The 23,129-nt window shown below is 34.2% G+C and overlaps 2 protein-coding genes across 4 annotated transcripts in view; one reads left to right on the top strand and one right to left on the bottom strand.

The window, feature by feature from the left end:
• Positions 1–6,149, bottom strand: part of LOC129253304 (uncharacterized) — a 63,926-nt gene extending 57,777 nt beyond the window's left edge. The window contains exon 1 of the mRNA XM_054891610.1: positions 6,002–6,149. Within this exon, the coding sequence (XP_054747585.1) occupies positions 6,002–6,146 (145 nt within the window). The 5' untranslated portion in view covers positions 6,147–6,149. The remainder of the gene's footprint in view (positions 1–6,001) is intronic.
• LOC129253302 (GATA zinc finger domain-containing protein 8) overlaps positions 1–19,903 on the top strand; it is a 102,489-nt gene extending 82,586 nt beyond the window's left edge. For all 3 annotated transcript variants that reach the window (XM_054891609.1, XM_054891607.1, XM_054891608.1), the window contains exon 3: positions 17,279–19,903. In XM_054891609.1, coding sequence (XP_054747584.1) covers positions 17,279–18,087 — 809 coding nt within the window. In that variant the 3' untranslated portion in view covers positions 18,088–19,903. The remainder of the gene's footprint in view (positions 1–17,278) is intronic.
• Positions 19,904–23,129: the final 3,226 nt, after the last annotated feature.

Raw genomic sequence — 23,129 nt, forward strand, 5'->3', positions numbered from 1 at the left:
CTGGTTAGAAAAACCTTCGCATAAAATCCGCTTAACATTTGGAGACGGCATAAAACTGTAAACACTGGGATACTATGAATACCAGGAATGTTATTTCCAACAATGTCGCATTTTTCGGAATTTATGTAATTTGTTTGGTGGCAGAAAAACCCCTTTTCGATGATTTGGAAGTGTACAGGTTCGAAACGCCATGCGCGAAACACAAATTAAAAAACAAAAAAGAATGGTTTTCTAATAGCAGACGCTCTTCGGCAGACAATTGCAAACCTCCAAGTGTATTCTTGCCATGCCGTTCGGAGGCGGCAAAAAATTGTAGGCCCCTCCATTAGATGAAAGCATCAAGGCATATCACAAATGCGAGGAGGAGCTCAGCCGAACACCCAAAGAGCATTTAAGCGGCAATTACATATATAAAGGGTGGTTAAGTTTCAAGGGCCGGTGTTGATTTTGAATAAAATACAATTTTTTAGGAAATTATTGTCATTTCTCTTTATTATGATAATATTGGTATGACCTCGACGGCACACCTCCATCCGATGGTCCAAATTTTCGATGACGCTGAGGCACAATTGAGGTTCTATGGCGTTAATGTGCCAAATTATCTCATCCTTTAGCTCTTGAATTGTTGCTGGCTTATCGGCATACACCTTTTCTTTCAAATAACCCCAAAGAAAGAAGTCCAACGGTGTCAAATCACATGATCTTGGCGGCCAATTGATATCACCGCGACGTGAGATTATTGGCCATCAAATTTTTCGCGCAAAAGAGCCATTGTTTCGTTAGCTGTGTGACGACAAGTGGCACCGTCCTGTTGAAACCACATATCGTGCGCATCCATATCTTCCAATTTGGGCCATAAAAAGTTCATTATCATCTCACGATAGTGAACACTATTCACAGTGACTGCCTGACCGGCCTCAGTTTGGAAAAAATACGGCCCAATGATGCCGCCGGCCCATAAACCGCACCAAACAGTCACTCTTTGTGGGTGCATTGGTTTTTCGGCAATCACTCTTGGATTATCATTCGCCCAAATGCGGCAATTCTGCTTATTGACGAATCTACTGAGGTGAAAATGTTCCTCATCACTGAAGATGATTTTCTTCACGAAGTGCGCGATATGCATTTTGATTTGAACGCCCGTTTTCATAACAAGCCTGAATAACTTTAACGCATTGCTCGATTATTTATCTTTCTATGGTTCAAATTGAATTAGTCTGAAATAGAAAAATGTCAAATGAAATGCAGAAAAAACTTGACGTTTAGGTGTGGTTCACATTCAACATCGGCCCTTGAAATTTAACCACCCTTTACGTATAAAAAAAGTATTGAAGTATACTATCACACTTTCCGCCTATTCCGCTTAATATACTAAGAAATATATTTATGAACTTATTTCAACCTCAAAACATATTTTTTTACCTTTTCAATTTTATTTGCATTGAGCTTTTTCGACATACCTGAAGCTACTTTATCGCGTTAAAGTATTGCTAAATACGCATAAATATAATTAATGCTGATTGTTGAATTACTATTTAAATTATTTTAACTTTAAATAAAAAAGTGCATTTAAAAGCTAATTATTTATAATTTGGTATACGGTAGGAGAGCTTCTTAAAGAATATTGATGCAATTTTTTTAAGCCAACTTGTGGCAAAATATTGAATATCTGCCTCCGGGATTGATCGCGAATTTTTTGGGATCCCCTTAATACAATCCTGAGATCCCGGGATCCCAAAAATCGAAAAATTGCATCCCTCTCATTTGGAGGACAACGTTAAGGCACACACACTGATGCATCAAAGGAAAATTATCATGAATTATTTGAATTTTCCATTAATATCGATACTCAGTTTACCTTCAGTATAGAAAAATCTCTTACTGTGTGCATAGTATACTTAGTCACAGCTCAGCAAGTGCAACGCATTTAGCGTGAGAGTACACTCACTGCTCTTCTTCCACGCTATTAGCTATATACCTACATACATACCACCGATTCATTAGTGCCGTTAATTTATCTGAAGCACGTCTAGCATAATTAACGTCACGTCGACTTACCTCTCTTCCATTTTCCCATACATTTATCAATAAATGCATACATATGTATGCAAATACAAACAAATATTTCGGAAATAATCTCGCTCAGCTGTTACTAAATAAGAGCAAATGCAAATACGGTGGTGAGGCTTTTGTGCGATTAATTTATGCCAACACGAGTTTGTTCATGGCACATTAAACTACACGAGCCGTGTTATGATTGTGGTGAGTATGGTGAGGATGGTAGGGGGTATTATGAGATTTATATGGAAATACGTATAGGAATACTTGTATTACGTAGTGAGGTTTTTTATTTGTTTGTTTGAAAGTTTTTCAAGAAGCTCTACTGCTAAATGCACACACACATACATATTTACATAAGTGTGTTTGATGAGTCAGTCAATCAGCGAGTTAGTGAAATACTCGTACGTTGTCATTCATTAAGCAAAATTTTGTTGCTGGGTAAATAATTACAAAGTCAGTTGAAAATAATGACTTGTCAAACTAAGTAACCCACTGCAAAAATAGTAATTATTATTAATATTATATAATTTGAATTTTTATTTCTTTCGCTGTTTTATTAAAGGTGTTTCTTACTTTAAAATTTTTATACTGAAACTTGATTTTTTGGATTTTATTCAATTTTTTACGCAACTGGATGTTACTTTAACTCAAGCAAGTTTTTTGTCTCAATAAAATGAGTGGAATTCGCGCTTTCCTGGTCATTTCTGGTCTATGTACATCTATTTTTTTGGTAAAATCAGGAGTGCGATTCTATAGTAAAAGTATTGTGTGCTTTCTTCCACATAAAAAAAAGTCGGGGCCGCCAGAAAAAAAAGTTTTGAGCGACTTCAAATCCGCACTTCATTATACAAAAATTCTATGCTATAACTCAGCATACTCGAAATTGTTCTAAGAACTCTGCTTTAAATTTGTTTAGCATACCTAAATTTTGTATAAAGTTTTAAATTTGGATTTATACGGCTTTATTTGACAATTACCTATAATTAATGAACTTGAAAATAATGAAAAAAGGAAAAAACCAAAACTGGGCAGAATCTTGATGTGCTCTAGTTTGTTGCGGGCTGTATGTAAGCTTATTTCGTTGATTAACTCAATGCTCAGAGGTGGAGGTGCAGTAAAACATTGTACATATTATTTGAACAATACGTAAATATAATAATATAATAAACAAGCAATTCTTGCACTTGCTGTCAAACTTACGAACAGAATAAAAAATTGGCATTGTCTCACTCTGTCTTGGCATTTGAATTTCTCTTGTTTTAGAGGAGTGTTGGATATAAAACTACTGTAATATATTTTGCATTGTACCTTCATAGCATCAATTTACTATGAACGAAAATTTCTACAAAAAATTTTAAAACTCATTTTTACACGCCCTTGTAATTAAATTAATTACATTTCCTTTTGGGTTCTATCGGGCGCTTTTATTGAGATCGAAGCGGAAATCCTAAGACTAGCCTGTGTAGGCTAACTTGAAGCTCAAGTGTATGTTTTCTCTAGGTATTTTAGTTCAAGCTGTGCGAAAAATAATTTTATAAAGTTTTAACGTCCTTATATAGGAGATATTACGCCGTCTTGGCGCATCGTCCTTTCATTTCCAGCAAAAAAATATATCTTTTCCTCTACTAATGAATGCGAAATTCTGAATAAGACCTGTGTAGTGTCTTAAACAAAATTTTTCGTATACAAATTTTCATAAAATCTTGACGAAAGCGCTTTCTAGAGGGTCCATGTGCTCTTAAAATATTTATATTCATAATTCCTGCCTAGCATAAGATACGTAAACCAAACTGTGAATCTGATACCTTCGAATATTTTGAGCCCAGGCCCACCTAGCGGATCCAAAGGAACTTGTAAATATTTTCAAATCAATTCACTCAAATTTAATGACAATCGGATTACAGATTTATTAGTGTCTAAGCTACAAAAAGCAGATAAACAAACTTTCATATTTATTTAGAAAAGGAGCTGCTGACGGATAAATATAACAAGAGCAGCCTTAGCCCCATTTTCAGTGCTTCAAAAGAAAAAAATCGTGAAATCTTGACTGTGTCGTCGAAAATCCTTAAATATCAGTATGAGACCATCAACTTGAAAATTATTTTGGATACTTTTTTTGCTAGCTTTTAGTTAACTACAAACTCGTGCACCTATTATACTCCTATGAATCGATTTTATTGCATATATCTTCGTCTTTAATTAAGTGTGACAAATGATGAGTAAAAAAACAAACAAAAAAAAATACTGCATGAGCATCATTTGGCCATTTAAGCAGAGTGCAAAAATAAATATACATATATAAGTATATATAAATAAATTTAATAAATTGCAGTAAAAATAAAAGTAATGACATCAATAGCAAAATGACTAAAAATGGTTGGAAGCGGTACAGCCATAAAGTCAATAAACAACAATGAAATCAACTGTGTGCGTGCTCGTTCATTGAAATGAAATTGCATAAGGTCAGCAGCTTACAACAACATCAACAAAAAATAATTGCAAAAACAACACAAAAAATAGGAAAAACACGCTGATACTGCATCCATTATGAACATATTTGCAAGCGTCATACGATTCAAACAAGATTATGCACAGTGGTTCAGAAAAGAGAAACATTTTGGTTTCAAAAGTTTTGTCTTTGAGTAGTAATAAGCAAAATGCGGCTAAATTATTAAACAATGCTCAATTCAGTATGCAATAATAGTATATGGGCTCATTTAGTTATTAATGTCTGAAGAAATATGCATTTTGAACACATTTCTATGGTGTGTTTCATGTTGCTTTCAATGCGACAGCGTTACACGTACGCCAGAACACGGAATACCATTCTGCTACAACAACGACCGATTACCAAGTTCAGTCTTGGAAATTTATCCGTGAATAATATAAAATTGTAAAATCAATACAAAAATTCCCCTATTTTTTTTTTTATTGCATGTCGTAGGGGTATTAAAATAAAATAATTAAATATAAAATTAAGAATTTAAAACCGAAATAAAAAAATATGAAAAAAATATAATATACTAACAACCCGCCCGGCTTCGCACGTGTATAAAATATATACCCTATGTCACTCACTGAAAAAATTATTAAAATCGATCCAGTAGTTTTGGCTTATTCATTAGTGCCCGTGGCCCGTACGCATTAAATTTGGAGCAAAACAATTCCCCTTTCTTTATAGCATGAAGATTTCCTGCTATCTGTGGAATATCTAAATTCATACCCTACACTTTAACATATTTACTTTTTGCATTTTTACATATGTATTTATTTTATTTTTACAACAATTAATATATTACAGAATGTCTTTATATAGAACGTTCATAGCTTTCTTGTCATTAGACAATACAAACATGTTTTCTCTAGAGGTTACTCTTGAAAGAGCGACATACAGTTGGCCATGTGAAAAACAGTCAACGCTCAAATCTAAGCCTGCAATGAAATATGAACATATGAAAAAAATGAAATCTGGAACACCAATTTTCGATAACTTTTCAAAATATTTGAAGTTGTAAATCGATGTTGTGTTTGACAATGGTTCTTTAGGTTGCAATAGGTTTTTATTTTGGTTTGACTTCAAATAGCACCACAATACATGAAGCAACAAACACCGCGCTGCAGTTGATTTTACATACAACAAATTTTTTATACTCCAAATTAGGGGCCAAATATAGTAAAACTGCCTTAGTTTTTCACTATAACGCCAGGAGATTTTTAAAAGCACTTTGAATATTTAAGGATATGATTAATTAAAAAAAAATTCAACTTATATCTAAGTATATGTATATATATTTTTAATTATAACACTTTTGCAGCAAACGAGCGCTATTTTTGAATGCGAGTCAAGGAAATTGCAATAATTCCAACTTAATTGCTTGAAACCTTTACGCTTGACAATTTTCCTACAATGTAGTCACATTTTATAATAATGTTTCCTCACCTCGCGACCACAGTACGCACGAAGCCTTCACTACAGCCCAACTCAATAGCACATTATTTTCCTCACTGCCTCTCTTCACTAACCCCAACATTCTCACTAGAACTGTAAATTCGCACATGCTTTGCGCACAGGTCCAAGTACTCATAGACACCTGCAGCTGACTGTTGTAGGCTTTCGTAACGAGGCCACTTGACTTGAGTCGGCTCGTCGCGCGGCATTTCAATGTGCAATCGGAAATGTCGCTACGCTAACAATGTACTCGTACCTACATATATTTACTTAGTTACATATTTATGTAAATATGTATGCATGTAGCTATGAAAAAAAATGTGAACAATTGCAATAATGTAAAAGTAGAGAATTTCTCGAAATGCTCTATAAGCAGAAAAGATAAGTATATGGATATTCGCTAAGTACATACGGTATGTATGCATGTACACTTCTGAGAATGAGTAACTGTTGTAGGAATTTAGGTCAGTTGTGTATGCTAACACTTAACTGCTGATGTGGAGTATGTCAGATTTCTTGGAAGTTCCAAAGTAGAGTATTTTTAGAAGTGGGTTATGAAACCGCTTGAAATTGTCTGGTGCCCTTAGCGGATGCTAATCAAGTAAAAAATCGGTGTTTGGATCGTTTCAAATCGAAAAGAGTCTGTTTACATAAATCTATTTATAAGCAAACGCCTATTGATGGTATCGAAAAAATATAGTTGAAAAAAAAAAAAAAATTATTCTATTACTTCAAAAGAATACTCTTTGGTAGAAGATATTTGAAATAACATAGCAACTTTAGAGCAGAGAAAACCGTCACAATGAATTTTCATCAAAATTTTGAATTTTTTAATCAGATTTTTTAGAGAAATTTTGGGATAGCAGTTTTGCAGTCCATTTAATTTTAATGTAATAAAATATAATAAAGTCATTTAATAATAAAAATAAAATAAAGTCATTAATAAAGCCATTTAAACGGCTTCTGAACATGTTGGGAATTAAAGCACATTTGGGCGCCTTTCTACATGGAAGAAAATGTGCAATGTTGTGCACAAAAAGTTAATTCGAATTTCACTTTATTACACTAAAATTTAATTGCTATACAACTGCATACCCAGAAGTTTGCCGAAGGTTAGCATGAAAAATATTGCGAATATCACAGAAAAATGAAATGACTTATTTATGTGATCATAAGTGTATGTTTTTATAATAAATTAAAAAAAGGAAAAGGTTTCACAACGTCTACTATACATGCTTTGGTATTACTTTGCGGCATTTTACAAAAACAAAAAAATAAAAAATAAAAAAATTCCTGAATACCTTAGCATAAATGAATAATTTTTTCATGCAGTAGGTTAGGTTAGAAGCGATCTTAACCTTTTGTTAGACACATGATCTAGTTGATACAATAATGAAAGCTTTTTTTATAAATTTTAGTACTAATTTTTTTTTTCGAAACATATATTCATCCTTATTTATGAATACCAATTTTATACAACGCACCTATTTTTGCTGCAAAACGAAATGCACCTAGCGGAAGGTTAAAAAAGTTCGCCGGAGAGCCACATATACACGTTGGTATGCCCAGATTTCCCCCATCTATAATATCTATAAGAAATAGTAATTAGAGTATTATTTTATTTCACGAAAAAAAAAATTACCCCCTGTGTTATAATAAATTGTTTCACTACAAGGACGGGTTAAGTAAAAAACCAAACAAACAAACAAAAAAAAAAATGCATTGAAAGGTGCAAAATAGAGGAAATATAATATGTTGCAATAATACTGAACGTGATACAAATATTGCATGTATAAGTACACACATACATACCCCTGAGAGAGCCATCCCTGCAGGGAAAATTAATGACAACGTCTTACTGAACTTTATAGAACCATTGCTAGTAAAGGGTACTTCTCTGTGAAAGCTACATAGTTGTTGGCAGTCAAAGGTTGAGTATGGTCTTGTCTTGTCTTTGACATAATCGAATGGCAGATCCATCCAATAAGTTACTTCACCATAGTGGAAGGAGTTGCTTATAAAGAGGTTAATTCCATTTGGTTTCTCTTCAAATGCTTATTATGTTGGCGTTTATTTTTGTGCAACCTGTCAAGCACGTTTTCAATGACTTCGAAATAAATAAGGAGAGGCAAGGTTTATTCAACTAAAGAAGTTTTCAAGTTTAGAGAGGTAGCTTGACATTCAATTGCTGAAACTGTACATAGTAATTAAGGCACTAGTTCATATCAAACTGGTTGTAAACTGCTTACATATAAATGTAGTTCACCAATTCAAATTTTCCCCCTGCAAGGCAGTAATGCATACATGTTAGTGCATATGTGTATGTATTAGTATATGTATGCACATGTATGCATGGAAAATATTCTTCGTAGAAGTATAATTTTTTCTGTTTTGCGAATTAGTGTCAAAGGCATTGCACAAATAGCTAAATGTGCATTTATGTAAATAAATATTAAGTTCCGTTTTCGCAGTTTCAAGAGGTTAAAAGCAGTTTTCAGTGAATTTGACGACAAAGGTTACCATATGAACTGCAACAATAACAACAGCAGAGCAATAACAACTACAAGAACAACAAACAGATCAAAAACAGCTATGAAAATATAAACAAAAAACAAAAAACAATAACAACAACACCAATAAACAACAATAACAACAACAAGAATAAAATACCAACAACAACAATAACAACAACAACAACAAGAATAAAATACCAACAACAAAACACCAAAAACAACAATTATAATAACAAGAATAAAATACCAACAACAAAACCCCAAAAACAACAATAATAATAACAAGAATAAAATACCAACAGCAAAATACCAAAAACAACAAATATGACACCAAACATATTTTTTATTGTTTTTATTTGATCTTTTTGTATAGGCGTTGAATAAACTATTGGAAATCAAATGTTTTTTGCAAATACTTTTAAGAGCAAAAGCAAACAATTTCGCACAAAGCAAATATACCGGTTGCCAGGCAGAACCAATGAGAATATCATACATACATAGGTCACAGATTCCTCCTTGATGAACTTGTTGAGCCTAATAGCATTGCCATGTACATACAGGGTGGGCCAAATAAGACCTACTAATGACTAAAGACTACTGCCTAGCAGTATGTGCAGTTGCTCCCTCTTGTTGAAACCACAAATTAGGATACTGCTACACCATTGGCCGCAAAAAGTTTTCAATCAATGTTCTGTAAGAAGCTCCTGAAATCGATTCCGGCGTTTCATCCTCATTTTCGAAGAAATATGGACCGATAACTCTAGTGGCCATAACACCGCACCAAACAGTACATTTAGATGGGTGCAACACACCAGCATCAGGTGTTGCTCTTGGATTTTCAGAGCCCCACAATCTACAGTTTTGTTTGTTGATATAACCATTTAAATGGAAATGCGCTTCATCCAACATCAAAACATTATTTAAAAAATCAATTTGTGTGGCTAATTGTGTAAGAATAGAAAAACTCGATAATTTTAACGCGTTTTGTTGTACTGTAGGGTTCCATAATAAATTTCCAACAATTCAATTATAACCTACAAAAAGAGAAAAATAAATATGTCAAAAAATAAAAAAGTTATTTGTGCTTAACATTAGTAGGTCTTATTTGGCCCACCCTGTACATATGTATATTCTCTAAACACTAGTTTACTTCCCGAACCACTATTAATTTGTACCCCTACGACTTCTTCTCAAATACACTCAGCTGCAAAATTGTAAATAGTGAGTTTCCTTATGCACATAAACATACATAGAAGTCGTTCATACTAGAACAAAAACTATACAATGCAAAGTTACAAACTTTGTACACAATTTTTCAATATTCCGTAAGAAATTTCAACCTTTGAACAAGAATTTTTAGAATTTTTTTGGGTATGCAGCTTGATAGCCCTTTGAATTTTAGTATAGCAAAGTAGCAAAGGATTTTTTTGTTGACGGTGCTAAGCCCTTCTTCCGAATAAAAAAAAATCGAACATGTATTTTGTATGTAAAAAAAGGCATTTCACAATCTCGGGATTTTTGGGATTTGCCATTTCTTACGAAGCATACGAAATGGATACAGAAAAACCCCGTTTTAAGGCAAAAAAAGAGAATAAAAATCAAAGATAGAAAAAAAACACATTCACTTCAACTTTTCAGCAAATATGGATATATTTCAATGTTGTTGTTTTTGTTTTCCTTTTACTACGAAAAGCAGTATATCCCTTCTATAAATAGTACTTTTTTATTTTAACATAACTGAATATTCATTAAATTCTACTACTCTCCGCTTATTACGCTTAAGGGGGAATACCACTGTGATTTTTCAAAAAAATCGATTTGTTTTTGCATTTTCTTAAAGTAGATAACTTAAAATCTTGAAAATTAACCAAGTTATACCCAATACAATAAGTGCCTCACTACCTGCGGCCAACGAAAACTTTAAACGCGTTTTTCTCGAAACGGCTTCTCTGAAGACGGTGGCATTGTTTTTTCGAAGACCTATGAAATTAAAATTTTTTTTTTTAATTTTTGTACATGTATTGGCTACAGTCGTACATAGCCGTTTTTTCCAAATTCCAAAAATTAATATTTTTTCAAGCCTTTCGAAAACAAAAACAAGGGTAAAAACACAAACTCATTTTTCAAACCTGCACCATTTTCTCAGAAAAAAAATAAAATAAATAAAAACCCGCCTCGTACGACGATAGCCATTGATGTATAGATTAAGAATTTTTCACCTCTGTATCGTGGCCACCAGGGTGCATCAGTTTTTTATGACGTCATTGCATTAATATTAATAACAATTGTAATTTTTAATATTTTTAATAAAAGTGTGTGCCAGTATAGTTGAATACATGCTTAATAAATTATAATTTGTCCGATCCTCAAATAATCATCCCTACTTAAAAAAAAAAAATTCATGAAACTCACTTCATTTTCACGCGTTCACAGTGGTACTGATATAAACTGAAAAATACCTTCTACTCAAATATGAACGAGACGTTATCAATAGAACGGTCTGCGGATGACATATGGCAAAAATAATTTTTTTGTTTTTTGGTAGGACTGTTATAAGCTTACATGGCAAATTTCAGCGTGATATGTCACATAATTTGTTTTCTGTGCAATAAAAGCAATTTTTTCATGCTAAGCTGCAAAATAATAAATACCTAACTCGTGGGATTATTTTGGCATCCAAAAATTTTAACAACGAGATCCCGAAAATCTCTCAATCCTAAAAAATCTAAAAATCCTAACAAGTTATAGCCTTGTTGGCCGTATTTCAAATTTTAACATTTTCTACAAGATATTTGCACTCGCAACTATGTACGTAGAGCCTTATATAGATGTTTTAAGAACAAAAGAGGGATCATTGATTAAGTTTTATGTAGCAACATTTTGTTATAAAAAATAACTTTTTAATTTATTCATTTATTTCCAACTGACTTGAAATTAAAAAAAAAAATCAGCTTTTTGAGTTAACTTTTTTTTTGTAGCAGCTTAAAAATTCTCCATACATTTATGAAGCTTGTCACTGGAGTGACAGTCCTTAGCCGGATATAAATCCGGGTCATTCAGGCAATGTAGAACCGACTGCCGTGGAAATGTTTTCGAGTTAACTCTACTACGAGGATGAACAAGTTTAATATTTCCGAAACCTAACAGATCTTAACTGCACTTACGTTGATTGTGACTTTCAACAATCCACTCGATTATCTAACAGTTAGTCAGGAGACCGAATCCCACGAGGTGGTGACTTGAGTGACAGCCATTGGCATTACTCGTAATACGCATTGCACACTTGCCTGTCAGGCTACCAATAAATCATTTTCCTACACACCTCCTGCTGCGTTTAGCAAGCACATTCACTCACATGCATATGTACATACATATATATATAAATATATGTAAACATGTATATTCCAGTATATACAAACATACTAATAGCTGCTTGCTTGGCACACACCTACCTAGCCAGTTGCCACTAGTTATCCATGACCAATGCGTTTGTTTGCGCACTGGCTCTGAACCGATTTAACTGACCATCCATCCAGTTATTCAATGTCGTGGCCTCTGCTATTGTCACGTTTCTCATGTGCACATTATCTTGCCTGAAGTCGGAACATCACATGAGACTGCCACGTCGTACATCCATATGTAAATATATATGTAATAAATAAACCCGGAAGGTAAATGAACTAGTACCGAAGTGGTGCATTTAGCGTTAATTTAAGGCGAAGACTAGTTTCAAAGAATGTATAAAGACAATAAACTGGAATCATTCTTGGATGCTTAAAATAAAAGTCGAGTAGGAAATTTTACCACAAAAAAGAAGAAAATTTATTCAATAACTCTTATGTATGGTGAAATTTCTTACGCGAGTTGTGTTAGTGTGTGTAATTAATGTAAAACAAAGTCGTTTCTGTGACCGGAATTACAGCCTTTTGTCTTTATAGGTTCTTTGGCTCAATGGGGAATGGGAATGGGAATGTCACCATATAATGTTTAAAGTATGATACTTGCAAGAAAGGTCCAACTCTTAATATTTTTCTGTTGATGTTAAGATAATTGCTTAGAAACGGGACCAAATTGATCCCCATTGATTTTTAGTGTGGTGGATATCGTTGATCGGTTTTGATGGAGGAATGATGCATAATTACAGCTAAACTATGTATTTACGACTTTCTTCAGTACCAATTCTTCCCTGCTGCATCCTTTCATCTCGACAATTCATAACTAATACTAAAAGGAGACAATTGAGCGCACTTTCTCTGCTTTTACATGGGTTACGCGAAATGAAGGACGCGTTTTTTTAGTCAGATTTGTTGAAATAGACCAACTACGTTCTCTATCTCTTTATATTCTCGTATGACCACTTAATATTTCCTCTTTCTTTATATTCTCCCTACCCATATTTTCTGTCTTTCAAAATGCCACATGAATCCAGCAGTCAGATTATCCTAGACAATTGTTGTAATTGTATGAGTATTGTTCAAGAGATGAGATGTAGTGCATTTTGCTTTCATTTTTCGTTGGTTTCGAGCAAGCGCTCGAAAAATTATTTTCGTGGATAAACAAACTGCAAGTTTGCATTATCAACATTGTCGCCTTAATTAATAAATTAATTGGCTTTTATTTTTCTGAAATCATTAAATTTCAATTCAGAAATTTAATTACTCTCATTTGATTAAAAATGAAAAGTGACCCAATAACCATTCCCATGATTTCTAAAAAGCCAGAATATCTTCCGGCTCGAATCGAACCAGCAACTTTATATATCGGAAATTATTATTACCACAGCCATATTACAAAAAAAAACGTTTTTTTTCTACTATTCACCCTTCACATCATCCCACTGTCAGAATAGATGCTCTACTCGCGGCATAAGCAACAAAGTGGTCACAAATAAACGAAATGCGACCAGTTTTGAACTAGCAACTCATTTTCATTAAAACAAATTTTCACCATAGTGTATATTTTTTCTTTTATACAAACACTCATCATGCTGTTATATGAAATGCATAGTACTATAAGTATGTATGAATGTGCGCACATTTTTACTGTTCATTTTCGACGCTAGCCCCATATCGCATGAGCTGTTAAGTGAGTCAATTATTGTTGTGGGTTTGGTCGAATGTTAAAAAGTGTGCTAAGTGGTAGAGAGACGATTTGCTCGTTTTCTCTGATTATCAGCCACAGTATTGCTAATTAAATGCAACTCTGCGTAGCGCACGTAATTGACAGATTTAGCGCTGTGTGACCCATATTATGCATTGCTGCAATTGTGCGGTGTGGAATGTGGCGTGTGGGTTCCTTTGACAGGCTGTAACGCTGGGCGGGTGGCAACGCAACGTGATCTAAATTTATGCAAAATATTGAATGGGCGAGAATTTCACTATTTTCTTTTCACTATTTTTCTTTGCCTTATAATTATTTTCTTAGTCGTTCACAATAATAGCAGCGCGACATGTTGCATTGTTCTGACTATTTATTTATTTAATTTTTTAATTGTTTTTAAAAATAAAGTTTATACTATAAAAAAACCATATAACTTAAAATTTCATATTCCGTATCAAATGTAGAAAAATTCGATGAGCTTCCATCAGCATTTTTAGAGAAACTTTGTGTATGTAATAGGTCTATGAATAAGTTCGTGCGGTTTTTTTCGAAATTTGAATTTCGGATCATTCCCATGGCTTTTAAACGTTTGGAAATGGTTGATTGATCAACTCCCAAAGTTTTTGCAACCTCTTCTTGCGTTTGAGCCGGATCTTGATCGAGCAATTCCTCCAATTCGGTATCCATGAACTTTGGCGGCGCGGCCAAAATCACCACTTTTAAAGCGTGCAAACCACTTCTGGCACGTTCGCTCAGCTAGAGCATGCTCACCATAAACTTCCACCAAGATACGATGACTTTCGGCTGCTTTTTTCTTCATATTAAAGAATTCCCCGCAAAAACACATTATTTGGCACGAAATTCGACATTTTCAAGTGTGGTAAAAATATTGTTGTTTACGCTTCAAATAAAAAACTTATACTGACGTTATTAATTTTATAACACACTTTGTCTTTTCTGGATATTAAGGTGCAACTTTGAAGTGTCTTAAAAATTGTATTAGGTAGGTAGGTTAAATGGTTGAAGTGCCAGTCTGGCACTCCTCAAGTAGCACTGAAGCGCCGTTTTGATAACATTATGAGACGTCCAATAGGCAGATATCTGCAGCCAGCCAGAGCTGTTGATATAATGTAGGAGATTGATGGGTTGGCGCACTGTCCCAGGCTGTCGAAGTAAGTAGCACTCTTAGTCGTCTAGCTGCCAAACACAAGACATTTATAGAGAAAGTGCTCAATAGTCTCCTTCTGTGAAAGGTCCCCACAGCTTCTGCAATGGGCATTAAATGGTAACCCTAGCTTTTCCGCGGGTGTTCCAGTGACCGGTAAATACAGCTACGAGTTTGGAAATTGAATGGCGAGGAGTCCAAAGAACTTCCTGTGTCGTTCAAATATTGTGCTGGGGCGCCAAAGGGTTTTCGAAATAGCGCATGAAGTAATAGAGCTCCATGTGTTCTGCGCCTTTCTGAGAAATAATTTGTGCAGTTGCCCTTTAACAACTATCAAGGGGATTCCGATGACCGGGTTGGAGGTCTCTGAGGCCAATTCAGTCCCCTTCCTGGCAAGCTCATCAGCAATTTCATTTCCCTCTCCCTCTATGTTCCTATGTCCCGGAATCCAGATCAGAGAAATGTTAGACAAGAGGTTTGATCTCCTCCTTACAAGAGTTTACTAATTTCCTTCTACACCATGGCGTATCTCTCGCTCCCGCGTTCCATAAGCATTTTGCATGCCTGCAGGATCGCAAGGACTTCTGCTTGAAAACCACTAGCAGTGTTCGGTAGTTTAAAGGAGATAGATAAATTAGCTGATTTAGAAAAAAAACCCTGCTCGGACTCCCGATTCCACCTTGAAACCGTCATTGAAGACAGAGGTGCAAGCTTCGGTGCAGATTTTCCCCTCGATCCAATTCTGCCTATTTGGAAAGATTGCCCTAGCACGACCCTCAAACTCTAGTTTGTGGATAGAGAGATCTGTTCGAAGTTTGGAGAAATACGGTGCTAACAGTCCGAAAATGCTAGCATGTCCCTTGAGAGATTGGCTCCAGAGGCCAACCTCCTCTAATATGATTGCATTTTAAGCTGTGATGGGAATAACGTAAAAGGCGATGGGAAGTAAGTGCAAAACGACATTAAGGGCAAGTTTTACATGCTCCGGTGATGCCAATGCATGCAGTCCTTTGCACTCTCCCCAGTTTAGTGATATTATAGCTTTTCCGTGGAGCTTCCACCAAACCAGGCATCCATACGTTAAAATTGGCAAAACCACTGCGTTGTACATCCATAGCACGCCCTGTGACTTGAGTCCCCATTTTTTACCGAACATAGATTCGCAGGAGTAGAAGGCTATACTGGCCTTCTTTACCTGATTTCCAATGTGTAAATTCCAATTGAGTTTGGAGTCAAGTATCACTTCACGTGGTTGTTTAATTTGGGAAGTCGGAAGGATAGAGGTCAGAGTTGACTCGGAGGTCGCAAGTGGTAGCCCAGCGACTGGCCGCAAGTGGACAGCCAGTGACGTTTTCAAATCTAAGCCATGGCTGTGGGAAATGGTTCCGATATCATTAGGCGTATGATACTACCTTAACCCCACGCTTATTTAGCATTATCAGAACTTCGTCAATAGCAACTAGTCAATTTTATTGATTTTTGACCATTTTTTTTGAGGGTCTTTTGCATTTTCTCTATATACCATTTCGAGCATTTCTTAAATGGAAGAAAATGCATAACACCGTCAACCAAACATTTTTTATAAAATCAACAGAGCATGTGAACCACTTTAAACTGGCGCAATGTTATAACAAAATTGAATGGACTTCCGAAATGCATGTTTGTTGTAGCATGAGGTATATTTTTATCAAAAATTCAAAAAAACGTTAAATAAAATTAAATAAATGGTCAACAATTTGGAATATGTCGCCCTACTACTATAGTGACCGCAGTTTGCGAACAAAATTAACAAAGGAGGTAAAAAGTAAAAAAAGTACATTTTAATACAATATCTTAGTAAAGAATAAAAAGAGTTGAAATACTTTAGTAAAGAATTGAAAAAAAATATTTTCAAATATTTTAATAAACAATTAAAAGAAAAAATCATTAAAATATTGTATAGAAAAATGTTAAACTATTTTAGTGAAAAAAATATTTTAATAAATTTTAAAATATTAAAAAATTTTAAAAATTTGTATTAAAATATTTTAAAAAATTTTATTGAAATACTTTAGTAAAAATTAAAATAAAATTTTGTTTTTAATATAATAGAAAAATTAAATAAAAAAATTGATGTAATATTTTAGTTAAAAATGAAACAAAACAAAAAAATATATTAAAATACTTCAATAAAAAAAAAAAAAAAAATCTTGACAAAAGTTTAGTAAAAAATTAAAAAAATAAATTATTAAAATATTTTTGTAAAAGATAAAAAAAGATTATTAAAAAAGGTCCTTGCATTCGATGCTTAGCAAAATAAGCTAGCCTGTGTTGAAGGACGATGTACAAAATTTTCTTGCCTTGAGCGTCTTTAAAGGAGGCAAATAAAATTCTATGGGTGCTCTTTACATACATACATACATACACACTCAAGTCAATGAAAACGTTCGCGTTAATTTCCAATCTCTTAAACATAAATTAACTGTCAACTCTTTCTTCATCTCTTTCCAGTGGCCTCCGGTCGCAACTCATCAACATTGCGCGTACGCGGTAAACTCGATACTGCTGCTGTTGAAAAAGCTTTCCTAGAGCCAATACGCATGGATCGATTGCGTTTGGAACATAATCAACAAATATCCGACAATGTTGTCTCCTCATCCACCACAGGGCCAGAATCGATGCGCGCCATCACAGCCGATGAAATGGATCTCGACAACGGCATCACCGATGAAGAAGACTGCGAAGTACATTCCATAACAAGTGGTGCGATTTGTCACAACACTAACAACAAGGACACTAACAATAGCAATAGCAGTGATAGCGGTATTGCCTACAGCAACAATTCTCACACACGACAACTGCTTCAATGCGCCGTTAAAACAGTATTCCCAGCGCCCACGTTGCACGACAAACATTTACTACCAATCACAAGCACTGCGAACAAACATAGCATAAACAGCACCAACAACAACATTGGCAACAGTCATAATCATCAAAAGCGACATTATGCCAGTGATGATGATGATGAGCACGATTCCGATACATATTCAAGTATGTGTGAGATTAAGAATACGGAAGGACTGTTGGCGATTGCGCTAAAGACTATCAAGCTGGTGAAACGCAACCAAATGTTGCAACGACGGCTAGCGCAGCTCCAACTCGAGACATCAGAGTTTATACAATCGGTGTTGGCGAATCCAGAGAACCGGCATTTTCGTGACAAGATGCAATCGCCTGCAACATCGCCAACTCCAACTACGCTGCACTCGCCAACTACGACAACAATGCGGCAGCAGAGCCAAAATGCCACGGAAGCATAAATAGCAGCGGAATTTGCGGTTCTACATTTTGCATACACACATACGCCCTATAAATGTGCATGTAGTTGTATTCTGGCGTCGACATGTTGCTGGTGATGGAGCGCACAGCAACATGTTGCTTACTTTCTTTGTTGCGAAGCACAAATCAACTATCGTTTACATACACCCACACACACACACACATACACGGAAACACGCGCGCGCATTGTTAATGCGCTTTGCTGTGGAGCGCAGCTTTCGTATATACAAAACAAAATCTGAAGAGCTTGTGTTGCATACTTGCAGGCGCACCTCAATTTCTCCTCAAAATGTGATAAACAGCAAAATCAAAGTTCACCACGTGTTGCCGCTCTACTAAATATCTAACTAGTAAATCAACTCAACTCATATACATACAAGTATAATAATAGATACAAACATATATTCACTACAATTAAAAATTAACTACGCTATATAGATATTTATTCAACTAGTAGGAATTTATTGCTAGAAAAAAATAAAAAATACAGCAAATATTTAAATAAAACTATTTTAACTTTAAAATATGTCTAGTCACAACTGGTATTCTCTCGTAATGTGCCGAAGGTACAGTTAGTCTAGACTTTATTTAGGTAACCTAACTTATTCTTTTTTTAATTTACCCTGTATGGAAAGGGGTGTAAGTGATTAGTCGAATTTGAAATTACGTAAAACGTTAAATATCTGCAATTTTTAGATTCCTAACTGCCAAACCCTTGTCTAAAAAATTCTTCTGATCCTGTTATTTGTATGAGGAAGAACGAAATCATGCTACAGCAACGTTAAGGGGGGAGCCTGGTTTATGAGGTCTAAAAATTGCATCTCTTTGCGATTTTTTTTTTTAAGGAAAAAATTAATTTAGCACTGCAAAGTTTTTTTCTATCTTTTAATGAACATTTAAAAAGTATAAAAAATTTTTGTACTGGTTAAAATAAGTTGAAAAAAAGGTTTAACATAGAAATGAGTAGAGCGCTGCAACGCTGGAGTTTCCAACTGGCGTACAAGATACAGTTCGCAATTATTATCTAAAACAAAAAATTCACATGGATTTCTAATTATCACGATTTTATATTCTAGATGAACTAAGAAAACTGAGAGAAATTCCAAAATTTCAACATTTCTGGAGGTTTCAAAGAAAAAAATGTCTTTCTAAAAAAAAAAAATTCACTTCAACTTGGTATAAAAATCTTGAAAATTTTTTTAATCTATTTTGTTAGTTCAAATAGAAGAGAATTTAATACTGAAGGGAATAAAACTGAAGGCCCATCGATTTGTGGAACAATATTAAGATGTAAGCCACAATTAGAAGGAGGATTTCGTCCAAATACCCAGCAGAAGTGTAAGCGCCAATTATTTATTTATTTTTTTTTAAACTACTTGCTTACTGAAGAAAGTATCCAGTCTTTACGTGCAAGCACAGATAACGCGGAATCACCACGTACAACTCAGTTGTCCGGAATTTTCAGCTTTTAATCAGCGAAGTCCTCCAGTACTCGATTTTAAGCCGAAAGTACTCGAACAGATGTAGGTATTGCCATACTTTTGCCATACTTGAAGAACCGTTATTTGTTTTTCATCACCTGACGTAGCGTTGCCGCTCATGATTAAGTGTGCCACTTCAGTGTTACAGCTAGGAACGTGAACGTCAACGCAACACTCAACGCTCTTGTTTTGTTTTTTTAGAGCTTTAAGAATTAAAAAAAAGGGAAACGGGCTTATCAGATGTGCGTCTTGAAAACCTTCAAAAACAAAACAAAAAAAAAAAAAAACGTAAGCAGAAGTAAATTTTAAACGAATTTACTTGTTTGATGTGGCATCATTGGCAGCAAGTTGCCGTACAACTGGCACACAAGAAAAATTGTATGCCAATAAACAAATTCAAAGAGGGGCACGTAAGAATATTGCCATGCTAGCATAAAAGTGAATGTATTGAGTAATCATAACAAAAATTGAATTGGTTGACTAATCGCTGCCAATTTCCTACGCTGAGTTAAGTTAAATAAAGTCTAGACTAATTGTGTCTTATGGGTCATGCGAAAGTGTGGTAGCTCGAGAGAGAAAGTGAAGAAGAGAGACGAAAGAGCGCAAGAGGTAAAGCGAAATAGTGAAACATAAAATCGCGGCAACCCTACCACCACCATAAACGGAGCAGCTCTATAGCGAAACTGTTGGCACGTAGTGATCTCAAGAAATTATCAGAACGTACTGAGTTAAAATAAATATCAAAGAATTACTTTATTTGCGCAGTTATTTATATAATAAATGTATTTCTTTATATATCTTTAGACATACATACCTACTATACTCTATTCCCCGATTCATTAAAATAAAATTTTGCTATTAATTAAAAGATGAATAAAAATAGATATGAAAATGTCAATTCAGCAGACATTTTTAAGTTTTCTTTGCATTTTCCATGAATTTGTGGGTAATCTTTGGAAATTGTTGCCAAGCTCTGGAACACATTTTCTTTACATAAAAATATTTATAACTACAAGTCAACCTATTTCGCTTTTATTTACTTTGAGGCAATAAAGATTGCATCTAAAAATATGCCAAATATTTATAAGCTTAAACTGCATAGTATTGAAATAAAGTTTGCATGGCTGAAATTTAATTTGCTGCTGATATGCTGGAGGCGCTGCTTACTGAAATAAATAAAAATTTGTATATATTTTCCATAAACTTCGATTCGCAAGAGGAAATGCATGCATGTATTTTAAGTTTCTGCTTAGAAAACCTACTGATTGGTAACTATAAGTCTAAAATTATCTTGAGCGCTTTTGATAAAATGATTAAAATTTTGTGGTTAGTACGGAGAAAAACAAATTGAAGTAAGAAGTCGAGAAAAAGTTAATAAAGTAAAAGAATTAAGAAATTGTAATGTATGAATGATTAAAATAAGTTGCTTATGACTCATTTAAGTACCATAATTGTATTTTTTATTATAATTATTATTTTTTTATTATAAGTGTAATTTCTTTGTTTCTGACAAATATGATTTATATTTATTTGGAGCGCTAAATTGGGTGTTTGCCTTTCTGAAAATTTTCCAATGTGAAAAATCTAAAAACATAATTTAAAATGTGAAAACAGCAAGTAATTTAAGTAGCAGCCTATTTTAAATGGTAATTGTAAAATTCCTTTGATAAACAAATTACTATTATTATTTTTAATTTAATTTCTAAATCAGCAAGCAATGCAAAAGTTGAGTTGCCTTTATTATAAAAAAAAATTCTAAATCAGAAAAAACTAAAATTGCATTGCTATTTATTTTAAGATTTAAAGCTCGTAAAAAATAATGTAAAACTTAAAATTATTTTCATTTTGTTAAAATTAAAATTTGATTGCGGCTTAAGACGAAAAATTAAATCAGGTATTTGTTTCTATTTCAATTTGATGCTGAGCAATAAAAAACTGCAATCAGCTGAATTAAAAGAGAAAAGTGTTAATTAGAAGATTTACACGCGCTTATTAATGAAAAAATTGAATTTAAGCAATTTTTCAAATTTTTAATGAAATTATGTAAAACTGAAAGCTATTTTTCATTTCAATTTGGTTGCGAATGATAAAAAAAGATTAAATAGCTAAGCTGAAAATAAATAAAAAAAGGCTTGAGTTAAACAAATTTTAAACCATTTGTAATTGAACAAACTTAATACAAATATCTGTTTGCATATTTAATGTAATAATATATAAAATTTAAAATATTCTTTTTGTAAATTTGTATTGGCTGCGATTAATAAAAATAATTTCAAATTTAAAGTTTTTTGAATAGAAAAAAATGAATACAATCATTTTTTTTACTTTTTAATGGAATAATATATAAAAAAAATATATAAAAAATTTTAAATTGAAAGATTTTTGAATCAGTTGTAATGAGAAAAAATTAACAAAAATATTTGTCGATTTTTTCAATGAAATAATGTAAAATTGGAAACTAAAGGGTGGTTAAGTTTCAAGGGCCGGTGTTGATTTTGAATAAACTAAAATTTGTTTAGGAAATTATTGCAATTTCTCTTTATTATGATAATATTGGTATGGCTAAATTACGCGTGAAACAAAATATCGGCCAAATGGCCGTCGCGCCCTCGACGGCACACCTCCATCCGAGGGTCCAAATTTTCGATGACGCTGAGGCATAATTGAGGTTCTATGGCGTTAATGTGCCGAATTATATCATCCTTTAGCTCTTGAATTGTTGCTGGCTTATCGGCATACACCTTTTCTTTCAAATAACTCCAGAGAAAGAAGTCCAACGGTGTCAAATCACATGATCTTGGCGGCTAATTGACATCGCCGCCACGTGAGATTATCCGGCCATCAAATTTTTTGCGCAGAAGAGCCATTGTTTCGTTAGCTGTGTGATGACAAATGGTACCGTCCTGTTGAAACCACATATCGTGCGCATCCATATCATCCAATTCGGGCCATAAAAAGTTCGTTATCATCTCACCAAAGTTGAACACTATTCACAGTGACTGCCTGACCGGCCTCATTTAGGAAAAAATACGGCCCAATGATGCCGCCGGCCCATAAACCGCACCAAACAGTCACTCTTTGTGGGTGCATTGGTTTTTCGGCAATCACTCTTGGATTATCATTCACCCAAATGCGGCCATTCTGCTTATTGACGAATCCACAGAGGTGAAAATGTGCCTCATCACTGAAGATGATTTTCTTCGAAAATTGGTCATTCACTGTTGCCATTTCCTGCCACCATTCTGACCATTGACGAAGCTTGAAATGGTCAAGAGGCTTTAGTTCTTGTAAGCGTGTAAATGCAAGTCTTTATGCGTAATGCCCATTAACGACGAGCGTGAGAGGTGCAATTGTTGGGCTCGACGATGAGTTGAGGTGGACGGCTCTTCAACCACACTATCGCGAACAGCAGCAATATTTTCTACAGTACGAGCTATACGAGCATGCACTGGTATTTTCACATCTTCTACAGACCCGGTTTGCTCAAACTTTTGCACAATTTTTCCGATTGTACGCACATTTGGACGATTAAATTGACCGAA

This window comes from Anastrepha obliqua, chromosome 1, assembly GCF_027943255.1.
Source record: "Anastrepha obliqua isolate idAnaObli1 chromosome 1, idAnaObli1_1.0, whole genome shotgun sequence".
NCBI classification, from domain to species: Eukaryota; Metazoa; Arthropoda; class Insecta; order Diptera; family Tephritidae; genus Anastrepha; species Anastrepha obliqua.